The following is a 26,050-nucleotide window of genomic DNA, read 5'->3' on the forward strand; positions in this document are numbered from 1 at the left end:
TTCTTAACCTGAGGAAAGGACCCATCCCAAGGGAGTGCCTGAACAAACCTATGAGCACAGCTGGGTCTTTCCTAGATAGGAGGCACTCCTAAGACAGCTCCCCTTTTACTGGAGCCAAAGTATTTTGAAGATTTTGGAAAAGAAAGCAGGTTTCTTACGTGACAACTACAGTTTCAGAACAGTTAAACTAATTTTAAAAATACCAACCTCTCTTTGATTGACAGTTGCAGGTATTTACTCGATCATTGTGAAAAAGGCTTTCCCAAATTCAGCTATTGGAGCACAATAAAGGCTGCACAAAATCTATTTGTGGCTAATATAGACAAAATCTGGAGTGCGACAATAGCAGGAGCAACACCACGAAGAAAAGCATAGATTTAGTCCACGATCAGATCTGAGTAGTAGTTTACCACAGGAAGGTTTAGCTTGCATTTAATTCTCACTTTCTAACTACTTTAAAGAATACAAGCTGCTTTTGTTTGTTTTTTTTTATAACCTCTGACAACGTAACATGCGTCCCATGGCACAGGGATGTGAGCGCTGTGGACAGAAGCTCCCGCAGCAATGCTGTGCCCAGAGCTGGCAGCTCCTCCTGCCCAGCTGAGCCAAGCGCTGCTCCTCGCAGCACGCGCACGGCAGCTGGGGAGAGCAGTGCAGTGCTACGACACTTCCTTCCCCAAAGTACTAATGACTGAGTTTGTTCATTAGGTTGATTACACCTTTTGGCTTCTTAAGAGCCAATTCAGGCTCAACTGCTGCTGGATGATGGGAAAAACTTTAATCATCAAGGTCAAGCGTGAGCTTTTCAGCTCAGAACGCATTAGTACCTCCCACTCTCCACGACCTCCAGAAGGGTGAACACACTGTTGCTAACCTCCATCCACAGCTTCATTACAAAAAGGCAAGGTGGACAATAAGACCATTTCCTTGACAGATTTAGTTAGCCGGAAATTATGAAGCTTATCAGCTCTGCTTTTACTGACAGATGGCATTGTACAAGAAGGGATATTCTAAGAATCGCAGATATTTGATGAAATCAGTGGTCTCATTCACAGGTAAAACAATTACAATGACAACTTATAAACCCATCAACTACTAAACTTGCTATTTCCAACAATTAGAATGTAGGCATTGACTTATCAACACCTTGAATTTCCATTTTTCTCCTGTCCAACTAAAAGCACAGGATCAAAGCCAAGCTATGGCACTGCAAATACTCTAAATGTGCAGTCAAAGCGACCCAGTGAGGAAACCGATTTGATCTGCAAAGTTAGACAAATACACATATACATCAAGTTTAGGTAACATAATTATTATTGTTCTAGAATAGAGAAGTTCACACATTTCAAAGAAACATAGTCTACGATCTTAAAGCAAGAAAAGAAACTTCCAAATATAAGATGAGAATTTCAGACTCCTAGATGCACTGAAAAAAACAGGTGCCTCTGCACACCTACCTTTCTATGAATATTTCATATTCGTATGGCATAATGAAGTTCATCAGAGCAGCACTGCTTGCTCATGACCCCTAAAAAGCTGAAAAGTTTCAGCCCACTTCTGATCTGCTGCCAGCACTACTTTAAAATTGGAATTCTGTTACATTCTAAAACAATGTTTAAAACCTGCTTAAAGCAGCAAGTGAAAAATGAAAGGAGGCTAGGACTGATTTAAGTCGGACCTACAGTTTCATGAAACTCACATATTTACAAAGCCACAAAGCAAACTGAAATATAAAGCCTGATTCTCATCACCTATGCTGTAAATCTTGACAGTGACGTTCCAGGCTTTCAGGACAATCGCTTCTCAAAAAGCAGAACTTTCTTTCAGAGAAAGCTGCAGGAGCTCGTGCCGACAGTTACTGCCAGAGGGAGACGTACCAGACCCGAACTACCCTCCTGCAGACAGGCCAGCTGCCTGGCTACAGCACTAACTTCCACAGTGAATAGAAAGGACTGAAAATACGTGTGACAGAGAAGTTAGCACAGGACAGAGAAAGACTTGGAGGAGGGGATGAGAGCAAACACCAGCGATTCTGGAAAGACACACAGGTGCCCAGGTTAAGTCACAAAGTCCAACTATTTCCAATCCCACCACAGAACAGACACCCGACGCATGTGGGACAACTGGGCTTCAAGCCACCATGTGCCTGTTGGAGGGCACATGAACATAAAAAAGGCAGCTCTTTGAAATCTTTTCTTGTGCAAGAGCAAAAAATTTAATTCTAAGGGTTAAAAAAAAAGCAAATAAGAATACCGAAGACTTTGTTTAGAAAACCCTAAAGTTATGGCATGGAAGAGGCATGCAATCTCCTCTGCATTATCATGGTCAGCATGTGGTGCAGGGTAATGAATTTTGTGCTGCTGTATGCATGCCTTTAAACCACGTAGGTGCTCTTTCAAAACCTCTCTAATAAATACACAAGCCATTAAAGCTGCTCTGTAAACTACCCACGAAATGAAAAAATGTGGGTGGAATTTAAAGGTGCAGAATAAGTTGACAGTCTGACAGTCTCCAAGCTGTAAGTCTGGTGTCAGCACACCACGCAGCCAAAACCCAAACATACAGCAGGAACAACGATGTGTAAGAGATCCATACATCACTGTTTCATTACCAATCAGATGTTGCAAGTAACTACATCCTTTACTAAAATTGGTTATGTGGCAAGTGACAAGGCAAAGCCTGTGGAGATACTCTAGGAATAATCATTCTTAATTATCCAGAATTATAAGGAAACTAAAGATATGAGAACAATCTCACTGATCTGGGTATATATGTCAAGGTCAGATACAACAGCGACCAAAGGCAAGCCACTGCTCTGCAGGCCTTTCAAGAATTGTGATTACCATGTCAAGGAAAGATTAGCTCGTCACAGCTGAAGAAGAATGATCAGTCAGCCAGCAGGATTCCATAAAGAAAATCTGAAATTGGTGACAGACACCTGAGAGGACACTGCCTCATTCAGCTTGCATTTGCAACGACAAATAACCTCCCCGTAACTAGTACATACATTCAGCACAAGAAAGCTCTTTGCATCTGCCTCAGTCATAATGGAATCAGGAAAGCATAGATCAAACACTCTGCATTAAGCAAATGGTACAGAGCTTTATTAGCATTTCAAGATGCTGCTCAGGAACAAAGAAATCACATGCTCAGAGATCTGACCAGACTTCCTCTAAAGAAAAGTAAATTAAGACTGTTCAAAAAAGAAACCAGTTTACTCTTAGAAATCCTAATTTATCAGACATGGTAATCTTGGCGAGTATTTCAAAATCAAGTATTCACCAATGCAGACAGTACTGCTCAAACACTTGCCATGTCATGTAAATGTCTGTTTCCACCATCAGTCCAATTTCAGACTTTTTACCATGTTCCTCAGTAGGGTATAAAACAGCCACGCACAGAGATGCAACAAGAGAGAACTTCTTTTCTTACTTAAAAAAAACAACAACAGTATTTACAGCATTTATATTATAAATCTTATCAAATTATCTATAAAAAGTATCAAACAAAATGGTACATTTCCCTAAATTCTCTTGCAGTTGCTGGTGAGCTGGAATTCCTCTCTGACAGCTGTCATTTTTCTTCATGTGATCTGACAACACCTGTAATTATATCACTGAAGGACAAATCAAAGAGAGGATAATGGCTGCAAGTCAGGCAAATCATTGACATCAATCACAACAATCACATCAACATTGCCTTCAAAATGTCCTGTGTCAAAACTTTCCTTACACTTGTGCAGTGGTTCACAGGTACAGGCACGTGCAGCAAGCTGTGCCCAGCGGCTGAGGCCCCATCACGGCCATTCAGGAGCCTTCTTTGTAGCACAGAGCCCAGACAGCTCACGGGGGCTGTGAGACGGGACGTGGCACTCCTAGCTTGGACTGGATTAAAGAGGCACAGAAGTTTTTTCTGACTGTACAACAAAGTAGAATCCACCCTGCACTAACAAACGGAAATGAGAAAAGTCTGCAGGAACATAGAGGTGTTTCTTCTCTTTTTGTTTAATGCATACACGACAAAAACAAACACACCCTAGGTTAGAAGGCAGTAACAGGCATTCACGTGTACATACCGGAACTTAACAAATTCCAAAATTCCACCTTGTAGGCATTCTCAATACTCATGTAATTCCCTTTACAGAACCAGGCACCAGCCGGGTCCCTGACTGCAGACAGAAGCAGATTCATACCAACAAATCCATTCAAAACTCAAATAAAACAGCAGTGTCCTCAGAAAGGACACAGACCTGCGTCCTGCAGCCACGGAAGACGCAGTTACTGTTTACCAGCAGGCTGCCAACCAGGAAGAAGCAAATTTAAACAAACAATTCAACTTTGAACGTAAAAACAAAATAAGAATTCTGTGGCCACAAGGGCTTCTTCTATGCCTTTGCTAACATTAGTATTACATTATTATTATGGTGATTATTATGCATTACTAAGCTGCAATTAATTCTACAATAACCAAAATGCCCTCAGATCCAAAAACGTTAGCTGTATTAAAATTGCAAGGAATCCTTTGTAAGAAAGACTAAGAAATAAGATTTAATTCCTTTATAACATAGAGGAGAAACGGTTCAGATACTGACAAAGTCAGCAGAGTTCAGCACCACCCCCTTCACAAATTATTTCAGCCCGTAACTTCCTGCATCATTAAGGGATCAGACAAACTTTGCACAAAAACTTTAAATAAAAAACGAAACTAACAAAAAATGCGTCACTGAAAAAGAATTTAAATCACACTGCGACATCTTTGCTTCTCCTTTTAAACCTTTTTAATTTCTCAGGATAGCTGGCATTTTCTTCTTAGACCAAGTACACATTCTCAAATTTGGAAACCACTTTCCCATAACACAGTGAGCTATTTTTTTACACGAGCTTTTCTCCTCTGATGTCTGAATCATCCACACTGGCCAGCTGTTCTCTCACCCGACTACTAATACAGCCTCATGCCTCCAGAACTCAAGCAAGAACCCTGGAAGACAAAGTGCAAAGAAGCCAGTAATAATGCATTTAGAGCTGGGAGGGAGGGGGAGGAAGGAAAGAGGGAGACAAAAATATAAAAAAATATATTAAAAAAATCACCATTTTACAGATCGAGAATAGAGGCAAGAAAATAATAAGCAACTTTTACATGGTCACAAAAGTCTCTGGCAGAGGCAGGAAAAAGAACCAAAATTTCTTTAATCCCTGTTCAGTACCTTAAATATAAGGCTATTCTTCCTCTTCCTACTTGATATTGTGTCAATGCATGAGTGTAGGTGTTGAAAGACTAACAAAAGAAAAGTAATAGTACGGTATTATGAGCTGAGAAACCTAATCTTTATCAGATACAGCAAATCTCTATGATGCTGCCTGCGCCGGGAACTCTCTCTTTGTCCTGGATATGCTTTAAATTACTGGTATAATGTGTACTGTATATTGTTCAACTCTTATATTTATTCCACAAAAACCCCTGTGGCCTGCATGCGATTTTATCATTAGCTGGCAAGGTAATTTCAGGGCCTAGTTCTGCAATCACTCCATGAGCAACACTCCCATTGAAGCAAGTATGTTCTGCATGCAAAGTGGCTATCAATTCCCTGTAATGAAAAAAGCCTTTTTCTATTTTAGCTATTGTAGTGCATTAGCGACAACACAAAAAAGGAGAAAAATTACAAAGCGATTCTTTCTATGAGTTATTTTATACTACGACAAAATACAAAAGTCAGTCCACACAAAGTATTTCCCAAGAGATGCCTGATGACCTTTTTTTTTGTTTTGCTTATTAAAATTCGATGTATTGTTAAAAAGGAATAAAGAAATCTCTGCAAAAATCATGAATGACTGGCCATAAACATGGAGTGTTCATAAATAAGGAGTCCAGAGGTAACAAATGACAACACTGAGTTCTTTTGATTCCTTAGGTACATAAAAAACCCAACAATTATCCAAACCAATGAAGCTTCCAAGATCCACCCATTAAAAAACGCTGCAAACACGTTTTGTGCACGATGCATTTGATTCCTTTGTACAGTGATCCCCGAAACCACACTGAAGATGGAAACATCTTAATACGTATCTAATAAAGATGCAGAAGGAAAATAAACTGGTTTTAAACTTCAGTAATGCAGCATAAAGGAGAAGTTTTAGTCACAAAGGTAGGTAATGAAAATCCCACTTAGCTCACTAACAGCAACAAAAAAAACCCAACCTTATAAATAAATGGATATAATGGAATTGAACTTTAAATTTTCACTGAGTTAGCGAGATCTGGTCTCTAGTAGTATGCTAACGAACACAAGATAAGATAACACGATATACGTCACCTCCTTCCAATAATATCTGGCAGTTAGTGCTACTCCTATAGCAGAACTCTCTGAGGTTTGATTTGTCATCATGTTACGCCACTTGCTAATTTGGTGTGGAAACCTCAGCTATTGCCACAAAAACCAGCTAGAAAAGCAATCACTTCAGACTGCGTTAGGTGCACTGGAAAAGGTTTCATTCCTTTCTGCTCTAGTCCCGTAACGGTCTCTGGGGAAACCTAAGTGATCAGTCATTAACATATAAACACATGCACATGCACGCTTGCTGCATTAGTTACCACATGATGGATTATAAACCCTTAACTTAAGTCACTACCCCTAAAGATGCACTAGTGCCCGCTCTTGGGATCAGCCAGACCTCAGTTCCTGCCAGACCACAGCCACTCACACTGCAGTGATTGCTGCACAGCACTGCTGCATTCCATGTCTGCACAAAATGGTCTAGAAAGAACGGAGACATCAAGTCGACATGAGCTTAAGATGTTTTTCCTCACAGGTGGAAAAGAGCAAAGTAAAGCGTTCCCTTTTAAAGTGCTTGAGGAGAATTCTTTTATTTTCCTTTCACCACTTATTTACTCTTGGTTTGTCAGAGTGAGGCTGTGACTTAACCATGAGGGAATGTGCCAAGCTTAGAGAAACAGCCACACTGGTGCAATCACCAGAAGCATGGTCCTCTTCCTTCACTTTTAACAGAGCTGCTCTATGATTTGCACTGAATGAAGCCCTTTCCCCTGAGTAACAACAGGTTGAAGATCCATTTTTTGTAAGCTAGGTTTGATTTTGTTTCCCCAGGGTCTCCTCTACATTTCTCTTTCTGCAGTTTTTATTCAAATAGTTTGTAAAAGTAAAAATAAAAAATCCAGCCTCAGAGCTGAGAGCGCTGCACACTGCAAGCGCTACTGCAGGACGTGCAGTCTGTCCCAGTCATCGGACGGCTTCCAACACGTTCAGAAGGAGAAGGTTGCATCCAGCATGAGGATGACAAAAGCAGATTTATCTTATCACCACCTTTGTCCCCTGGGCTTTGCTCAATCCACAATGAAGCAGCCAAAGGGAATCTGCTCTCTGTCACTGTGAGCATGCAGCTTGTGCACGCTGAAGCCCAGCTTTGTGGCAAGTGGAATTATTTAGTGTTTGGCCACATTACTCCTCCCAGCTCTCATTATTTCAGCTGTGTATATTTCTCATGGAAACAACGCAAAATTTCTGAAGTCTTTTGTGAAGGGAACGCTGCCACCTAATTAGACCACCTGTGCAGAGACGCATCTGGCCAGGCGCGCAGCAGCCACGCGGCTCCCAGAGCTGTCCTGGAGACGGCTGCACCGAGCCCGGGAGCGGGCAGGGCCTGGCCGCCCTCCTAACCTGTTCTGACAGAGAGCAGCTGGGCAGATGCCTGCCAGGCCAGGGCTCCCCTCCAGGCCCACACACCCTCAATGATAACTCGTATTTTGTACAAGTCCTTCTCACTTGCCCCACAGCCTCAGGTCTTCTCACCCAGGAAACACAACTAGGCATGCCAGAGTTTCTGTCACGAAAGCTCCGCAGACTTTGATGCCATGCATTCCCATTATAAGCAGAACTAACAACTGACGAAACATTATCCAAATATCTGCAGGATCCTTCATTGCGATGCTTTATTTTGGCATTCATTTCAAATCACATTCATGAAACAACACACATGAATTTCTGCAGCTCACACGTCGCACGACGACATGCCCAGCAGGTGAGGCCTGATGCTGTTCAAGAAGAGAAAAACTAATTTTGTTCTGCACGTTCCTCAGAAGAGCTAATAATGAAGTCCACTCTTACGGTGTCCTCAAAGCTCTAAGACTCTGATGTCAGTCACTGTCTACTAAACTGACTGATTTCTACTCATGCTCTTTTCCCTGTGTTATTCTTAGCACTATAAAATCACATTTCTCCACCTGCAGAAGTTGGACATCCATAGAATGAAAGCCGTCTAACAGCGATCTTAGTTATAGTAATGCAAGATTTGCCATTCAGCAGCAGTCCAAATTCACTTTTCAGGGTGAAGCAAAATATTCAGGAATTTTAAAAAACACTTTTTGTTGCGCACCCCTCTCCTCTTCTCCCATATCCCTATTTTAGTAAGCATAAAATCTTTGCTCACTTAGATTTCTTCTCTACATTAATATTTCTAATGCTTAGAAACAACTCGTATGGCGCTAAAGAGTTAATACTTTGTAGCGTGGTCACTGTAAACAAGCACAATTTCAGCTAAACAACATTGCTTTCAGAGACACAAGGCTTTGCAGGTGTGAGCAATAATTAAAGGTTTCAGCACATCTACCTGGGTGAGGTATTTCTGCCTCCTATTCCAAGGAGGAAGCCCTCCCTGCGGAGAGCAGAAGAGCTCATTAATGAGGCTAATTAGGTGTAAAGGGGGTAGAGTCTGGCATCAGCTGCAGCTTATAGAAGCTAATCATTAAGCTTTGTAATCTCCACCCCAGAACAGCAGATGATCATGTTCCTAGGTGACCAATGTTGCTAAGAAAATTTCCAGCACCTGAGTACCTGACCAAATACCTTTTGGTGATGCTAAAAATTCTCTTAACTCTCTCCAAGCCGGAAAGTGGACTCAACATCATTTCTTCACACATTAGGTTTCTAACAAATATCCACACAGATTTGAACTTTACATGAGGTCTACAATGCGATTAATCCCTGAATTACAAGAAGTAATGATATCAACAGTATATGGAAGTAGCACCAGTAAATACTGTTTGGTGGAGCAATGTGCAAGAACAACACAGATAAGACCAATAATGCTTGAAAAAGTGTGATCACATAAACCTCCTCAATGTTTGCAAGTTCTCCCTGTAATTTCTTTGCACAAAGCAGTGAAGTTACAATACCACAGGGATGAAAACCTTGTTAATAAATATGTAAAATAAGGATTTCGTTGTACTCATCTAATTTGAAATGAGAAAAAGGACATAATTTCCATGGAGAGAGAATACATGAAAGCAGAGCTCAATCTGGAAGTTGTTTTTGCAAAATGAATTGTAAGGATGGCGAAGTATTGCAGCAGCTCAGCATGAATGCTTGTGTTGAACAGGCAGAACAGGCTCCTTGTTGGCAACCTACGACTGTCCTTCTTTTCTCTAGTTTGAATCAGCCTGCAAAAATCCAAAATTCTTAAGATACGAATTCAGAAACATCAAAGAGTAAGCACTTTTTCACTGCAATTACTTTACTACCTGATCACAGGGTTTGTAGAGAGATTTTTTTTTTTTTTTTACTTCTGGTACTGACACGATTTCCACTCCCAGAATTTGCAGGGCAGTTTACATTAATTCCCCTCAAAAAGCATTCTACTAAATTGTGTACACTTGAGCCCTCTTTGTCTGGAATCTCTCTGGCAGAGTGCCTCCACCTACTCTCCCTGCAAAACTGATACAATGAAAAATGCTAACAAGAAAAAATGTTGACAAGTTGTTGGTCCTTACTGCTTGGTGTTTTTATTAAATTTATATTTAAATAAAAATTTATGTAGAATCTTTCCATCTCTAGTAGATAACGATGAATATTTTTGCTAATACAACCTTTGCTGTGTATCAGACAAATACGTTGTCGTATTACTGCACGCAATGGTAATCAAAGCACCGCACTGCTTTGCTAGCACATCTTACTCCATCTTCTGGAGTGCTTCAAGCCTCCAAATCACAGCACCCCTCCAAAAATGCTGGCTTCCCCACAACTTTTTATCAGCTGCTTGTACCATGCACAGAAAGGATTAGCATCAGGAAGAGGGATAAGAACCATGTCTAGGCAGACATTCAACATTTTAGCTGTAAGAACAGGAGCCCATCTAATTGCTATTAGTAACATGTGTCTTCCCCTTTCTGCTGCAACAGGACCAAATTGTCAGCACCATGGCTGGATGTACTGGCCACAGAAAAACTTCAAAAACATAACAACACAGAACGTGCAAGCAGGAAGAAAATCTAACGGAATCCTCCATAAAGAGAACCTGGAGACATTAGTAACTGAAATAAAGTAAATCATGCTACACATCGTAACAATTCTCCTTAAATCACCTATGTCACTAGCACTGCATTATGTGCCTGAAAACCTGTACTTCATACATTGTCACATCTATTACATTTATTATGTTTGCAGTTACTCACCTTTGCAGGTCTCTGAATTACTCTTGAAAGAATATTAAACCAAGATCTCTGAAGCACATTACTTACAGCTCTTAAGTTTTCAAGAAAAGCCATACAGGTTGAAGGGTGTATTTTCCTACTGACCAAGAAACTCTGCTGTAACTTTGTATAGGTCACCAGACAGCAAAAGTGATTAAATCAAGGTATTTGGCTGACCCTTAATGTCAATGGAAAACAGAAAACAACTCAGTTTATTCTGTTTGTCTTTACTAACTGAAGCAGTTAAGGATTGGAAAGAAAAATCCCTTGCAAAACCAGAGAACATGCAAGTATCACTGGGGTCATAGCAGCTGGAGCATATTTAATAGGAACTCCCTTGTCTTCATATTACCTGTGGACTCTGAGCTGCACAGATTAAATTATGGGAGCTGCTCACAGGTGGCACCAGCTCTCGTTATAGTCAGGGTATGGCTGAACACATCAAAATAACAGACACTGGTAATCCAAGACTCCTCTCAGCATGTGCAAAAAAACCCCTCAATAATAACTAGCATCTTCTCTTACAACAATGCAGAAATCACTTGAATAGGATGATAAAAGTACTTTGTAAATCGCACTACACTGCTTTTAATAATTCTGCAGGTACATAAATAAAGACGAGAACACATTGTGTAACAGAGGATTAACAAAAGCCTTGAGACAAGCCGATTCCCCAGTACTGAAGGCACTGTGGCTTTAGCTTCTTATATTCCAAAAGGACAGGTATACAAGAAGCTTTGAGAAAGTACACAGGTATTTAAGACCGAAGGTGCAAAATCATTTCTTAAACAGAGACATAAAATCTTCTGAAACAAAACTGTTCCCAAAGTACCTGACTGCGCCATGCCCAGCTGGGATGAGAGCGCCTCATCCACTGCGCCAGAAACAAGTTCTTGCTTTTTCTTTCTAACAAGATACATAATACTCAAGCAACAGCATTCCTCGAGGTTGATCCTCAAATTTAGGATAAGGAGAAAAAAGAAAAAAAAAAAAAAAAAGAATAGAAAACCACAGCTTTAGTAAAGAAATGCCACAACTGATTACATGAACAGTCCGTGTCCCTGGTTATCTGTCTCCAGTGGAGTCACAAGCAGATGCTTAGAACAGACCAGGGAGGTAGAAAGCCCCAAAGTCATTTCTCTACCATCTGAACAAATTCAGAGTCTCCTGTCACTCGTGTATTAAATAAACCCAAACAGAGACCCTCTCCAGTCTCCCCTAAAACTGATACAGAGTTCCTCAGTATCACACCCTGAGGTTCACCCAGCAGGTTTGCTACCTATTGTACCAAGAAAAGCTTCTTGCTGCTTGCTTCAAACCTTCCCTGTTACAAACCCTCATCAGGTTGCCCTGTTGTTTTTCATACTGGAATAAACAAAATCACCCCCTATCTGCCCTCTCCAACTTGTCTGGGAGACAACTTTCCTGTAAATAAAACTACAAAATTGGCTGGCGTGCACAGAATCTCCAATATTCAAATAATCAGATTAGACATTTTATGGGAAAATGTGCAAAAATGATGTCTGTAAGCAAAAAGTAGGTGCGTTAACAATCTGGTAAGTATGCGCTAGCGTATGAATTGAAGAGCAGAAATGTAACCACACAACAATCTAAGAACACTGTGTTTTTGTCAGTGATGACAAACTTTATTTCCCCCAGGTCTAACTGGCCACCACAGCTATGCGTGTCCCAGCCTTGCTCTTTAGGGCCAGAAAAACCATACAGAGTGACTCTAGCATTTGGCACCATTTCTGCATTGTTTCAATGTTTCTGACAAGTGCTCCATTGTTTCTTAGTCATTTACACACTTCATTTCAGTAATTAGCTGTCAGAGAAGGCCCAACAGCAACTTAGTGTTGTCTGCTCAAATCATATTAATGAAATGCAATCCACTCAAACGTCCTGAACGCATATCTGTAACTGTGTTAAATGGAGAGGCTGGGGACATCAGCAAACTTCAACTTCTGAACAGGGCATTATGATCGAATGCATTAATCCATTATTTCTTTGGGATATGACAACCAATTAATACTAGAGAGCTTCCTATGCAATGATAAGGACTGATGTTTTATTTTGATTTTTTTTAAGGATAAAAAGTGATTTTTTCGACCCTGAGATATCAAAGTAAAAGCTGTATGTAATGTCTGCAAATACAACGCCCTTAAAGGCAGAAAAGCAAGAACTGCAGGTGCAGTGTCACAGAATTAGTTTTTATATTTAGAGATTCAGTATCTGCATGTTGAAAACTAAATGCAGGATAACCATTGCATTCATTACCCTGAACATAAGTAAAATCAAATAAACCCCACAATCCTTATCAAATATGTAGGTTTTTAAGGCTTCTCATATGGCTGTTGTAATCAGCGGTCCCAAAGAATACAAAATACAATTGATTTCTTCTGTTTGAATACTGATACTTGCCAGTCAAATCACTGTCTCATTTTCTCCTTCATGCATCACCAAAGACTTCCAAAGAACAGCATTTGGACAAGATGAAAAATAAGAAGCAAGAAAAAGATGTATGGGAAATGTCCTGTAGGTATAATAGACTTTGGAAAATGTTCATGTCAGTTACAACTGCAAAAGAGCAATTCAAATTTAATTAGAATTGAGCACAATATAAGCTATGGCAAAATAATTAATAGGAAACATAATTTTAGTGCCATTATGATGTCTAGAACTCTGGCTAGATGTAACGCTTTTTGGGGAAAATATTTACATACACGTTACAACAGAAAATTATTTACCTTAAGCATGAACTTCATTGCTTAGATCCAGCTTCTGTCAGAACTAATTTAGAAGAACCCAGCCACTTTACGAACATCGCTGGCTGGGTGCTTTTAATTACAGTTAATACGCTGGAAAAAGTATCAAGAGCACATCCAAAGAGCATCATTCACCATCACTCAATAAAAACTAATCATTCTCACAAAATTCCAGTACAAGGAACACATCAGTAATTTAGTTACTAACGTTCAGGTCAGTAAATAAGGTAAATCACAGCATTCTCATTTTTTTGGACTGCCTTCAAGTGTTGAGTATAAAATGTTTGTATACGTAAGAAGAAAAGCGTCTTTGAGAAGAGCGTTCCTTATTTCTCATACTCTTAGTGGAAAATTTAGTTGACAAGGGCAGGATGAACCTCACTATACAAATACAGATAGATGCTTAAGGAAGGCAAATAAATCCTATTTGTAATCCCTACAAATTGCTTTCATTTTCACCAATAATCCCCACTAAGAACAAACGTTCCAGAGACACACATTTTAACAACTGCTCTGCAAAGCATCACCAAAAACAATTATTTGATACATCTTTGATTTTCAGCGAATAGCAGAGCTAAGCAACGTGCATACACCCTTCAGAGCTTTGAAAGTGTACTCGGAGCAAAGACATGCCATCCTCGCCTCTGCATCACTATTAAGACTGCACGTTGTACGACTTACTATCTCTGAGCAATACTTAATGCTAAACAGAATGCTTCAAGAGAGCAACATCACTAACAAGCTTTTTAATTTTAGAATGAACAACAACTATGTACATCTATATAAAACAGGCATATGGTTCTCACACAAGATACACGATAAAATTTCTTATGAAATGAATCACATAACTAACTGCTATCTTGGAATTTATTCAAATGAGAGCTACACTAGGGACACAAAAGTAACCTTTAAGGAGTTAAAATGTCCTCAACTACAAGTCAAGTTGAAACTTATTTAATTAGGTTCTGTATTCGAAAAAATGAAATAAATTCTTTCATTAACTAAACCAAACTCCCTTAAAGGCAACAATATGTTCCCTCTCTGTCAGGACAGAGCGCAATGAAATCTTTATTTTAATTGGGGTTAGCTACAGGGCCATTTGGCTTCAGATGCTTTGTTTATCAGCCCTAAGCTTTACAGCTTAGCCAGTACTTGAAATATTTTATCACAGAACAATTTCATAAAAAACAAAAAAACAACAAAAAAAAAAAACCACAACACTCTTCCCAGTGGTTTTATATAGAGATCATTTTAAATATGCCTCTCAAAACTTGGAAGTCCAAGCCAAAGGTTTCTCAAAAGAAAACACTGATTTCTTTTTGCATTACTGTGATGTAAGTGTCCTCTATAAATGCCCTATTTTAATGATACCTGCATCGTGTCCTTTCCTAAGCAACCCAGCAAAGATGCAGCTGTAGAACAACAGATCTCCCCATGGTGACCACTACAGCGAGACAACCAGCACACCTCATTCTTGCCTTTTGTCACAACCACACATCTTTTATCCCAGACAACGTTTCAGAATGCCTCACACAGTGTGGATCTACGTTTCATGCCTCACCAGTGCTGCAAGAATCAAGGAAGACCTTCTGCAACACATGGGAACTGAAAGGCAAACCCCTTACAAGAACAAAAACACACTGCACTACAACTCATTCCAATGCACAGTGTACTTTCCTTTTTCTTTCTGAACATTTTTGAACTAGCGTGAAGCCCCTGTGATCTGAAAAGCCTCGAGTTGATCATGCTTATTTAAATTCGATTTTTAAAAAAGAAATGAACTCTTAGTAGACGATGTCTTTTTCCTAGATTACGCTAATCTACAAATATCATGTCTGTTCAGTAACGTAGTTATTGAAAATATTCTGGAAAGCAGTAATTGCAAGGATGGAAAGTGAATAGGATCTCTACAGAAACACAGCACCAATTCATCCCAAAGTGCCACTAAAATTAATACAATAATCCCAAATTTCCATTTTACTGGGAGGATCAAGTATAGACAATTTTGGATTTATTTCTCATGAAACCTCTAAGCCTTGGAAACGTTCCTAAAATAATAAAAACCCCTCCGAACCTAATTTCCACAAATTAAATACAGTATGATGGCATTTTCATATCACTAACATCTGATCTGACAAAGACAGACTCTTCCTCGTTTCCAAAATTTTAAGAATTGTTTCATGCAATTCCTAGCTTTTATGCTGGAGAATACTGGGGTTAAATTGCCAATAGCTATATTCGTATTATATGTTACAGAAAGATATGTCAGTTATTTAAGAAATGAAAACTATGCCAATACTATTTTACTGAGTCCAGTTTAAGAAACTGTCTTGATTTTTCAAACCAACGTTCTGTGCTGCCTTAATTTGCTCTCAGTGATAAAAGCGTTGTTGCTGAACCTGACAGAATAAAGCTTAACTTAAAGAAATCACTGAATTCTGTACTTCGTATTTATGTTACCCTAAAGAAAAGACAATGGCTTGAAATTAAATGTATAATTCATATATTTCTTTAATATTTAGTGTTGGCAGCCACACATTTTTATCTAGATTAGCTTTTGCACATCTTCCTGGTACTGTTCCCTCATGAGAACTACAATGAGATGAGCTGCTTCTGCAGCTCCTCAGCAGGTATTTTGATTTGAAAGTAATCACAGTTTTCTCTACAATCTTTATACAATTTACATCCTGATCATCTAACAAATAAGTAGAAGACATAAATTGACATCAATATGTATACTTTTCTCTAACAATGCAAACTAATTGTATATCTTTAAACGAGAAAAATGTTTATTCAAAAAAAAATCTAGTGAATATACCAACTATTGAGTTCAAAGCAAAAACACCACATGTGTCTAAATAAATATCAAGGAAGTGTCAGAGGTAAATGAGGAGAGACCAGGTGAAGTGTGTGTGATGTGTTAATTGTATTCAAAAAAATAATAGAGGCAAGACAGAGAAGCTGAACTTCCAATTATCATAATGGTAGCTACTTCACAACACATTTTCAAACTTGAAAGAGACATTTTAAGCCATAGGAATTCTGAGCAGAATACCTCCAGCTGTGTTCTGCATAAATCTTGCACACTGTACACACACAGTTTATTTAAATACCAAGTAAAGTTACGACTTACAAAATGCATATTTCAGTCACAATAGAATATCTGTCATTGCCAAAAGATGCTCATCATTGAATGAAAGGAACAGAGCAAAACAAATCAAATTAGAAAAAAACATGAAGAAACCTTTTCATTTGATGTGTTACTAGACCGAAGTTGTTTGGTTTTTGAAGAACAGCGCAGCCCTCTGCAGGGTTTACAGTTTAGATATGCAAAGAAGAAAAAGGTGGTGGTCCTCACCGCTGACGTGATTTCTGCCTGTATGGCTTCCTGGCTATGAGCCAGAGTTTATCTTTCACTAATGCTCTGGCCACACCAAAATCAACATTTTGGGGGAAAAAATTGCCTAGTTCTCTGACAATCTGCAGAAGCCAAACCCAAAAAAAAAAGAGGCTTAGTCCACTTCCACATCTTCCCTTCCAGAAGCCTTAAGCAAGTGATGAGTCCCAGCCAAATACCCCAGACAGCAGCGCGCCCATCCCGGCCCAGGACTGCAGAGCCAAGATGACAGCGTGTGCAATACTGAGGCTTCACTCACACGTGATTCTGCTGAGCCCCAGGGCAGCACCAGAATACCTTAATGTGATGCTGAGTTAAACTACAAGTCTGAATGAGATCAGGTCTCCTATGCTGTTTGTCATGGAAATCCATCACACTCAACTGTCAATTATGTCACGCATACAAATGTCTCTTTCTGTCTTTACGCCTGTATCTTCTTAGACTTTCACTGAACAAGCTCTATCACTTACCTATGCAAATCATTGCAAATAATTTTGATTTACTGCCCTTCACTTTACTTAAATACCTCTTTTTGTACTATAAGTTTGTTTCAAATCTTACAAAATCTGTAACATGCATGGGTGAAAGCCCACAGCAGAATGATTTTTCGTTTATTAAGTGCTATTAGTTTGTCCTTAACCTGTTTCAATATTCTAATTTTTATCATGATTTCATCAAGTTTGCCCGCTACTGAAGACTACTTTGCAAATCTGAAACCTTTTCTGCCAACTCCTTTTGCAGGAAGCTATAATTTCTGCTGAGCCATCCAGCTGCTAACACCAGCAAGAACACAGATTTTCCCTCTTCCTCTACCGGCCGGAATGGGGTTTTGCTGTTTTCTGTTGGTGTTGGTGGTTTTGGTTTGTTGGGGTGTTTCTTGTTTTTTATTTTGCCATATAACAAAATGCAACTTATTCATAGCTCATTTAAAAAACATGCAGACACTGAGTGCCTTACACAGAAGCAGAATTCACTGGTTGTGTTATCTTATCCTTGGCGTTTGTTTACTTGCTTCATTGTTCTACTCTAAGTCCCCTGCGCTTTATTAGTTCAGGAAATATCTTCAACTTCTCCTGCCTGGCAGCATTTGCACGCTGCTTCATTGCTTGCTGAGCCTGTGCACTCTCAATTACAAGTAAAGTATCAGGAGAAAACACGATAACAGCAAAGGCTAAAAGTAAGACAAAAACTAACAAAGGCTTGAAACAAATTGAGGAGAAACAAAAACAAATGTATAAAATAGTACAAAAACCAGAGAATCAGGTGTGAAAGGCACAGAGGAATAATTTATCAGCTGAATGTACAAATCCTCCCCCAGTGAAGCTGAAATATCATGGCTCTGCTCCTCACTTTACAATTTTCCTTGGTAATAGGAAGATTTAGGGGCTTTTGAACAGAGATGCTGTTACTTCTCCAGCACCAAGGCAGAAGACACCAAGACACCCAGCCCGACCTCACCCTGACGGCCGCACGCGTAACGCCTGCGTAGGCTGCAAAGTCACTTGTACAACAAAACACAAACGCTTCTCTTCAGCAGGCTCACAGGGCCCAACAAAGCTAACGCAGAAACTTAAATGTCAGCACACACAGGTAAACACTGATAATCTCAAGAGCGGCCTTGTGCAGTCAGGCTTCAGAAAACCACATTCAAAGAAACTTAAAATTTCATCTGATACTGCACTTTGTGAACCTAAGATACACAGAACATGATCACTACCTTGGGCACATTTCCATTCTACCACTTTTGGTTTTGCACTGTAACACCTGGTGGACAGGAAAGTTTGACTAAATATTCTAGGGTAGAAATGCCTTTCATGGAAGTTTAAGTTTGCCTGTGTTCTGTGCCATTCTCAGAAGAGTCATGATAACTTTTCTCAAATATAATTTTTTATTACCTTTCGCTCAGAATCTTAGCAAGTTTTAACTCACTTGTCGTTCTTCCCCCTGATGTGGTATACAGAAAGGCAGAGCACAGTACCTTATAACAGGAGGGTATAAAAAAATTGTACTTACCTCCAATTGGTACAAGATATTAAAAACAATCCCCTTAAGTTTCATTATATATTCATTATATTATATATATCATTATATATATATTCATTTCATTATAAATTCATCTCAACTCCCATGAAAAGGATCCACCTGCTCTGTGTACAATGCATATCTTTAAAACTTACATCTGGAGGAAAAAAAAAAGTAACGCAAATGGTAGTTATATGGAAGTAACTGAGATGTGGCAGCTCCTGAGAGCTGGAAACAACTATTTACCCTTCCAGTGAGTAACTTAAATATAAAAAAATTCACCATGGAAACAATCACACTTCATAGCAGATAAAGCATCAAAAGCACAAAGCCTTTTCAAAGCGAATTATGCACCGCTATGTAACACAGACGTTTTGTGTTCCTGCTCACACATATTCCAACAAAATTCCCATTTGGACAAATTTGGCGTTTGCTTCTTTACTCTGCACCACATATTATCTATTCTCCTTTCCTGACATCTGTGCCACTCGGATCTCATGGCTCTGGAATTGTTAAAGGAAATGACAGTGCCTGTCTGAGAAAGAGACTAATATAAAATAACGCACTGGCATTACGTCACAGCATCACATCGCTGCTTTGATGCGTATCCATTTCTCACTGTACTTCTTATAAATCCCAGAAGCATGAAAACCCTAAGAGGTTCAAAAACCAAAAAAAAGATGACCAAACTATCCTCAGAGAATGGAAAAATCCTTACAGTGATACTGAGCCAGATTCTAAGGAGGGAATTTGTAACAGGGATGGAATCAAAGTTATTACCTACTTACAACAGGTAAGGCAACAACACATCTTAAGTAATTTGCACTGCAAAATGTTTACACCAACACAAGACAACATCGGAACTGGAGAACATCTTCATGCGTCCCCTCCCAGGCTGCGTGCTGCAGGGGCACCCGATGGAAGCGGGGCCAGGAAGGTTGTGTGCTCTGCAGAGAGGGAGAGCTCAGAGGCCAGCTAACTGCCAAGGGAAGCGCATCGAAAGCCGCGTCTCCAGAAGGTGGGGATACACAGCAGGGCAGACATGAGACTGCTGCCTTTACCAGGCTGGATAACAGAAACTGTTAGCAGAGAACAAGGGCACAGAACAACTCTCCAGGGATGTCTCTACACTCCTGCACCAAGGTGGGAAACTTTTTTTTTTCCCCAAGGAAAAAGAAGTTGGAAATGCAATATAGGAGACAAATATAAAAAATATAGGAGAATGTGTTTTATTACACATTCCTTACGAAAGCCCAATTTTCTGCACTTCCTTCAGATGCCCTCACACTGCTCAGGAACTATGACAAAACCAAAGACTGAAAAGACTTATTTCCTTACGTTGAATTGAATGCTATTGTTAAAAAAGAAAACATTTTATTTTTTCTATTCACAATGTTGTTTTTCTTTTTCCTACAGTTGCTCACCAAAAATTTGCACGGAAGCTCCAATTATGAAAAATGGTAATAAGCCATCTCCTCTGCTCAGAATTCAAATATAAATTAGCAGGACTTGAAGGGACAATAGAACTAAGCCATCAATGTATACATACATACAACATAATTCACATAAAGCAGTCTGAAAACTGAGTTATGTAACAAATATGAGTTTCAATAGGTACAGTTTCATATTAAGATTTAAAAGAGTTTCATAAAGTCTTAAACACACAGTTGTCCACTTCATAAATTACCAACTGACTGCAACAAAGAGTGGAAGTGGAAAAGTACACCCACTCTGTCCTCTGAAATTCTGCTTAATCCGAGGCGGATGTATCTAAGGAATATTTAAATAAACTTAAACCAATTCAATCCAGAACAATTGAAGTTAGTCAGAAATTACTCAGTTATACAAGGAACGGTTGGTCAGGCCGATAAACCTGAGAAATACTGATTAACTAATCACGAAGGCATAAAAATAAATTTATGCTTCACATGATGCTAAAACCACTTTTCTGTATTTTTTCCAGTTTGACATTGATTTCATAATGCCCACATTAAAAAGTGTAATTACACTTATAACATAATCACAGTTTCCTTTGCTCTCTTCCTCCCCACTTTTCAGACTTGTTTTGCTTAGAAACAGTGCAAAACCTGACAGATAACACCGTTACTGCTTCATTCCAATTCATTTGCAGATAGAGAGAAGGGCCTCTCAAAGAGAGCAGAGCAATAAAAGATTTTGTTGGGCTCGAGAAAATAGCGTAAGCCAATAATAAGGACTGCAGTTCTCACTACAAGTATGGCAACTGTATTCATCTCACCCCCTCAGAGACTTACAAATTAGAGCCACAAACTGGCACATACTGCAAATACCCACATGTGTTGCTACTGTACAAATCCAGTGTAAAATATGCTAGATACTTGTCACTTCCTTATTCACAACCCATCAAAATCAGATTTATACGGGTTTGACTTTGACAATACAAGAAAGAAAGTTTCACAAAGAAGGAAGAGTTCATCACTCTAATACTTACATTATTAAATCCATAATCAACTTCAAAAGCAAACCAGGGCATCATGATTCAAATCCAGACAAACACCAGAATCTCATGCACAGACAGGCTTCTTCAGAGGTAGATCAGAAGGAAAACAATTTACTTTATTTCACCTTGTATTACAAATACCTCTCAGTTCAGCATGCCATATACACTGAGTCATCAAGAAAATACCAAATTCTGCAGTGTCTGCATGTAATGAGGAATTATCAAATCAAAACTGCAAAGCTGAAGAGAAAACTACCTGCAGCAGCACCTAGCTGCTGATATCTATTTGAGTTATGAATATTACAATTAACTCCCTTAATTATCCATTAAAAAGTAGGAGCACTCAAGAAAAGCACATGCATTTTCACATTATAGTGTATTTATAGCAACAAAATAGACAAAAGGAACAAAGATCTGGAAACTGAAGCACTTGTTTAGATTATATGGTGCAAGTAAACAAGCTTTTCAAATCTTTCAGCAAAAAATAAGGTGGACTCGGTATACATAAGGCCTGTTGCAAAGTCGACTGGAGTGACCACATAGCCAGGGAACAGATAACAAAGCTCATCATTTGAGAAGACTGCGCCAAACTTGGAGCCAGCTGCTGAGCTACCACACGCATTCTGGGTGAAACAGCATCTCATGTGCCTTACATTACCTATATGGGCGTGACAAACCCAAAACCAGTTCACTGTACTACATCACACCTGACCTGCTACTGCTTTTAGTGAATCTATGCAGTGAACTTACCTATATCACAGATGTGATGATGTTTGTTTCTTAACAAAGATCGTTTGTGAAATAAAACCAAGGAAATGCTGTTTCTAACCGCTAGGTGTCAGCATAACAAAGTGCACAGACAACAGCCGTGGTGCAGATAACAGGTCTCATTGTTCCTCCCCCGTTACCAATACACACTTCTAAGTACTACAAACAACCTAAAGGTACCGTAGCATGATGAAAACATCCACTCCACAAACGGCAAAATATTAGAAATTAAAAAAAAAAAAAATCAGTTGAACAAAGTGCTCACAATGGTATCACTGCTGAAGATTTAAGTAACATTTTGAACGTTAACCATCTGCATCTATACAGCCAAAGTAAACACACTGCTTCTGAAGTGCTTTACTGTACTTACCAGCAACAGAGCTTTGTGGAGATGTAAGCACACCACATGTAAGAGATACACTTTCACACAATCAATCTGGCTTAAAGCAACTTGCAGAAACACATGTGCACAGTAGGAAACATAAATGAATCCGTTATTCTGTTACATAAACATTTATGATTACAGCTGCAGTTTGCATTATCTGGATATGTGTTTTCATGCAGAAGTCCTAGCTACTGAACTCCTCAGAAAGTTTACAGCAGCAGTAACTCCCTGTTTGTCAGCACGCTGGTTTGGACATACAGAACATAAGCTTACAATCTTTGGATTAGAAGCTTCCAGAGTAAGAGCTCCTAACAATTAAATACACTACGAATGTAAAGTCTGCTGTGTGACACATACTGGGCCTACACAGACTGATGAAAAATAATTCCACAGCATTTATCCCAGAAAGTCAACTCACACCAGATGAGACGGTCTACGCAATTAAACTGCCTTATGAAAATTACGGAAGGAGGCAAAGCTGTCGGTTCTTTGAATTAGTACCAATAATTTTAAAGGAACAGACAGATTTCTTGAGTTATGGGACAGCAAATGCAACAAACTACATCACATCTAGTATTGCTTATGGCACACATTTACAATGACAATGAAGGCAATGGAGATATTTGAAAATACGCTACGTCCTTTTCTTAGAAGCCATGTCTTCCATTTGTTTTTCTATTTGTCTCAGAAATGTCAAAAATATTTTATTTGCAACTGTTAAATCAGTAACAATTTCAAAATAATTTTCCAGACAGACATTAAATTGTTTAAAGTAAGCAATGGCAAATGCCGTGGTCTTTGCAGACTGACACGTCAGTGGGCAGCAGCCGAAGAGCTGCCGCATCCCCATTCGAACAGGAAACTCCCATCATCCCACATTTCTTTTGCAGAAATCACAGCTGTGCATTGTAGCCACTTTGAACACCTGTGCGTATAAAGCCCACAAACACAGCAGGCCGAGCTGCTCAGTTGCCAAAAAGTAACAATGAACATAACTGCCCTGCTGAAGATGGAACTGTATGAGAGCAAAGAGTAGTATTCCCAGTGCTGCATCCAAAGTGCACCACACCAGAAAACACTGCTTTAAGCTGCAAGACGTCGGTAAAGTTCCTAACTGCCAGTGATGATGATTTACTACTATATTCATACTTTCTTTTGTGAACACAAAAAGCGCATTTTCTCATCATTTTGCTTCATTACATAATATTATTTTCAGCTTTGCTGCATCTTCTTGATATCAGGTTTTCCAAGAGTTTTGAATTAACTTTGAAACATGATTTTCCAACAGTAACAAGAGTTCCTTAGTAACTGCATTCACAGAATGAAGGTTAGAGTAGCTGTGTGACCCACGCAATACCCTGTGAGCTACGTGAGGCAGAACTGGAAACAGAACGAAGGTCATTTGAACCTGATGTGTTCGTGAAAGAAACACTTGCTATGTTTTGCAAATTACCTTTACATAAAACATGATATTAAAATTTATAATCAGAAATCAGGTTTTTAATTTACAAAATGACTTGGGAAACAGTGTTTTGAAATTTTCACCTTTTGATCCTTAAAATTACATTTTATAATGTATCTGTGCAATTACATTTACAAGTTTTCTTTGATGAAATCATAAACCAAATTTCTTCTACCTACTGAGGTTGGCTGTCCCTCGAAGTTGCTATTTCTGGAGATCTGCCATTGTCAACTAATTTTGAATGTTCATCTTTAACATTCAGCCTTCAAAACACAAGATGGTATTTCCAGAAAAGCAATTTAAATTTTTATTTTTCTTCATGAATTCCTTAACTAGTTAATCTCACACACACACACGCAAAGCACACACCAATATTCCCAGAGTTGCCTGGCAACTACTGGGAGGAGCATCAGAGAACAAGACGGCCTGCGTAAATAAAGGGAAGCCTCCCTGACATCTTTGTTATTTACATGGACAACAATTCAAATATCTGCCATTACTTCAACTCTGAAAGTGCGACACTTACACTCAACTATGCACATACAAGTTGACACTATTTATTTTTTTCCTCCACATACACCATACACGCGTTTCCCTAGTAAGAAGTGGAAGGAATCGCACGGATTTCTGAAGTCCCTTTTGAACCCTGAATACAGCTTCTTGGAACGATGCTTATTTGACGGTGATAATTAGACTCAAAAATTCAGACTGAACTACTTTTTCCCTTTGGCTTTAAAAAAAATATCTAAAACAAACAATAGCAATTATGAGATTTGAATAATGGAAACAACTTCAACCTCAAGAAAAATTATGCCAGACATCCAACGTCCTTTCTCTTTAACACAATGACTAAAATCAGATTGGTGAGTATTAATAAAAATGTCTGGCATGTAGACAAATAGACTTCATAGAAAAGCAGAACACAAAATACACCTTTGTTCAACTATCAAGCCTTCATTCTCATTCCACTCATTTACCCTCCCCACTTACACTCGGAATGCGTTTTACCATCTCCCAGGAATATTCAAGCTCTCCGCAGGTACCACCAACTTTCTGTTCTACCTCCAAATGTTTGTAGATGACAGATGATGACAATAAGGCAAGAGTATGTTTTCCCCTCTACAGACATCCTCTGAAGCAGCCACTGGTCTGAACAGCAGTAGATCAAATAAGCCTGTGACCACCACGCTGAGATTTATCACTGCACACTCTTAAGTTTCCCCTGATTTAGAATTTGGGAAGGGAATAAAATATACATGGAACATTTTGGAAATGTTCTGCAGAACAGTCTACATTTAGTATTTTTATTTGTCCTATTTCCCAATATTTCTGGGATATATCTCACGAATTATACCTTAGTGCTCATCATACTATCTACCTTGACCATGTCTATCAGCTAATGCACACACTTATATAGAAACCTCCTCTGTATCCATAGAAATGTCACAAAACATGGAAATAAGTGAATTTGGCTGGAATTACTTCTATTTAAGTCCAGGAAGCACTTGCAGTAAGCCAGGAGCAGATGCCTCACTAGAAGCAATAAAATAAAGGATCAAGTACTGAAAAATCTTTCCCCCACTCAGATGGCATGGAATCATTGCTAAACTAGAGATTAGCTTTGAACCAGTAGCCTGAGATTGTATTTCTCTAACAGAACGTTTGGTGTCAGTGGTTAGAACTCCAGACGTTCTTTTTTTTCTGTAAAAGCACAATTTCTTTAGTAATTTTACTGTGTTCTTAAACCCCATGATTCCATAATTTGCATTTATTTGTTTCAAATGTATGCATATACCGCATTAAAAGGAACAGGTCTTTTACTGCCTTAGAAACAATACAGAGAATGCTCAGGTTTTGCTGAGAGAGAAAATAAACGGTCAGCTCCACATTAGCTTCCTGAGATCACTAATTTACAAATTTTTATCATCTTTCTTCTAATTTTGTTCTCTTCTAAAGGAAGTAACTCTTGTTCCTCTCCATGAGAGGCTTTCTCCCTGTGTGACTGATCATGCTTGTTGTATTTCTTTATTTGCTGGAGGCTGGAACTGCACTGGTCATTCATGCCACCAAAATACTGACCTTAGTAAGTGGATTATGCACTTTGAATTCTTGTTAGTTCCCCACCCCCACCCGCAGATCCCTACTTCTTCCCTACTTACAGGTTCAATTTTCAGTGCGTTTCTGTAGCTCCCGAAGAAAGATGCCTGCGCTTTTAGAAAAGCTCTTGCAACACCATCTCCAGTGGTTGTAGAGACTTTCTTCAATCTGTTCTTCAGAGCAGAAACCTAAAATA

At 39.1% G+C, this 26,050-nt stretch overlaps 1 protein-coding gene across 7 annotated transcripts in view; it reads right to left on the bottom strand.

Moving 5' to 3' along the window:
- Nucleotides 1–26,050, bottom strand: part of DENND1A (DENN domain containing 1A) — a 179,572-nt gene that overhangs the window by 43,044 nt on the left and 110,478 nt on the right. For all 7 annotated transcript variants that reach the window (XM_021413768.1, XM_021413767.1, XM_021413769.1 and 4 more), the window contains one exon: nt 25,917–26,042. In XM_021413768.1, the coding sequence (XP_021269443.1) occupies nt 25,917–26,042 (126 nt within the window). The remainder of the gene's footprint in view (nt 1–25,916; nt 26,043–26,050) is intronic.

The sequence above is a fragment of the Numida meleagris genome, chromosome 16, assembly GCF_002078875.1.
Source record: "Numida meleagris isolate 19003 breed g44 Domestic line chromosome 16, NumMel1.0, whole genome shotgun sequence".
NCBI lineage: Eukaryota > Metazoa > Chordata > Aves > Galliformes > Numididae > Numida > Numida meleagris.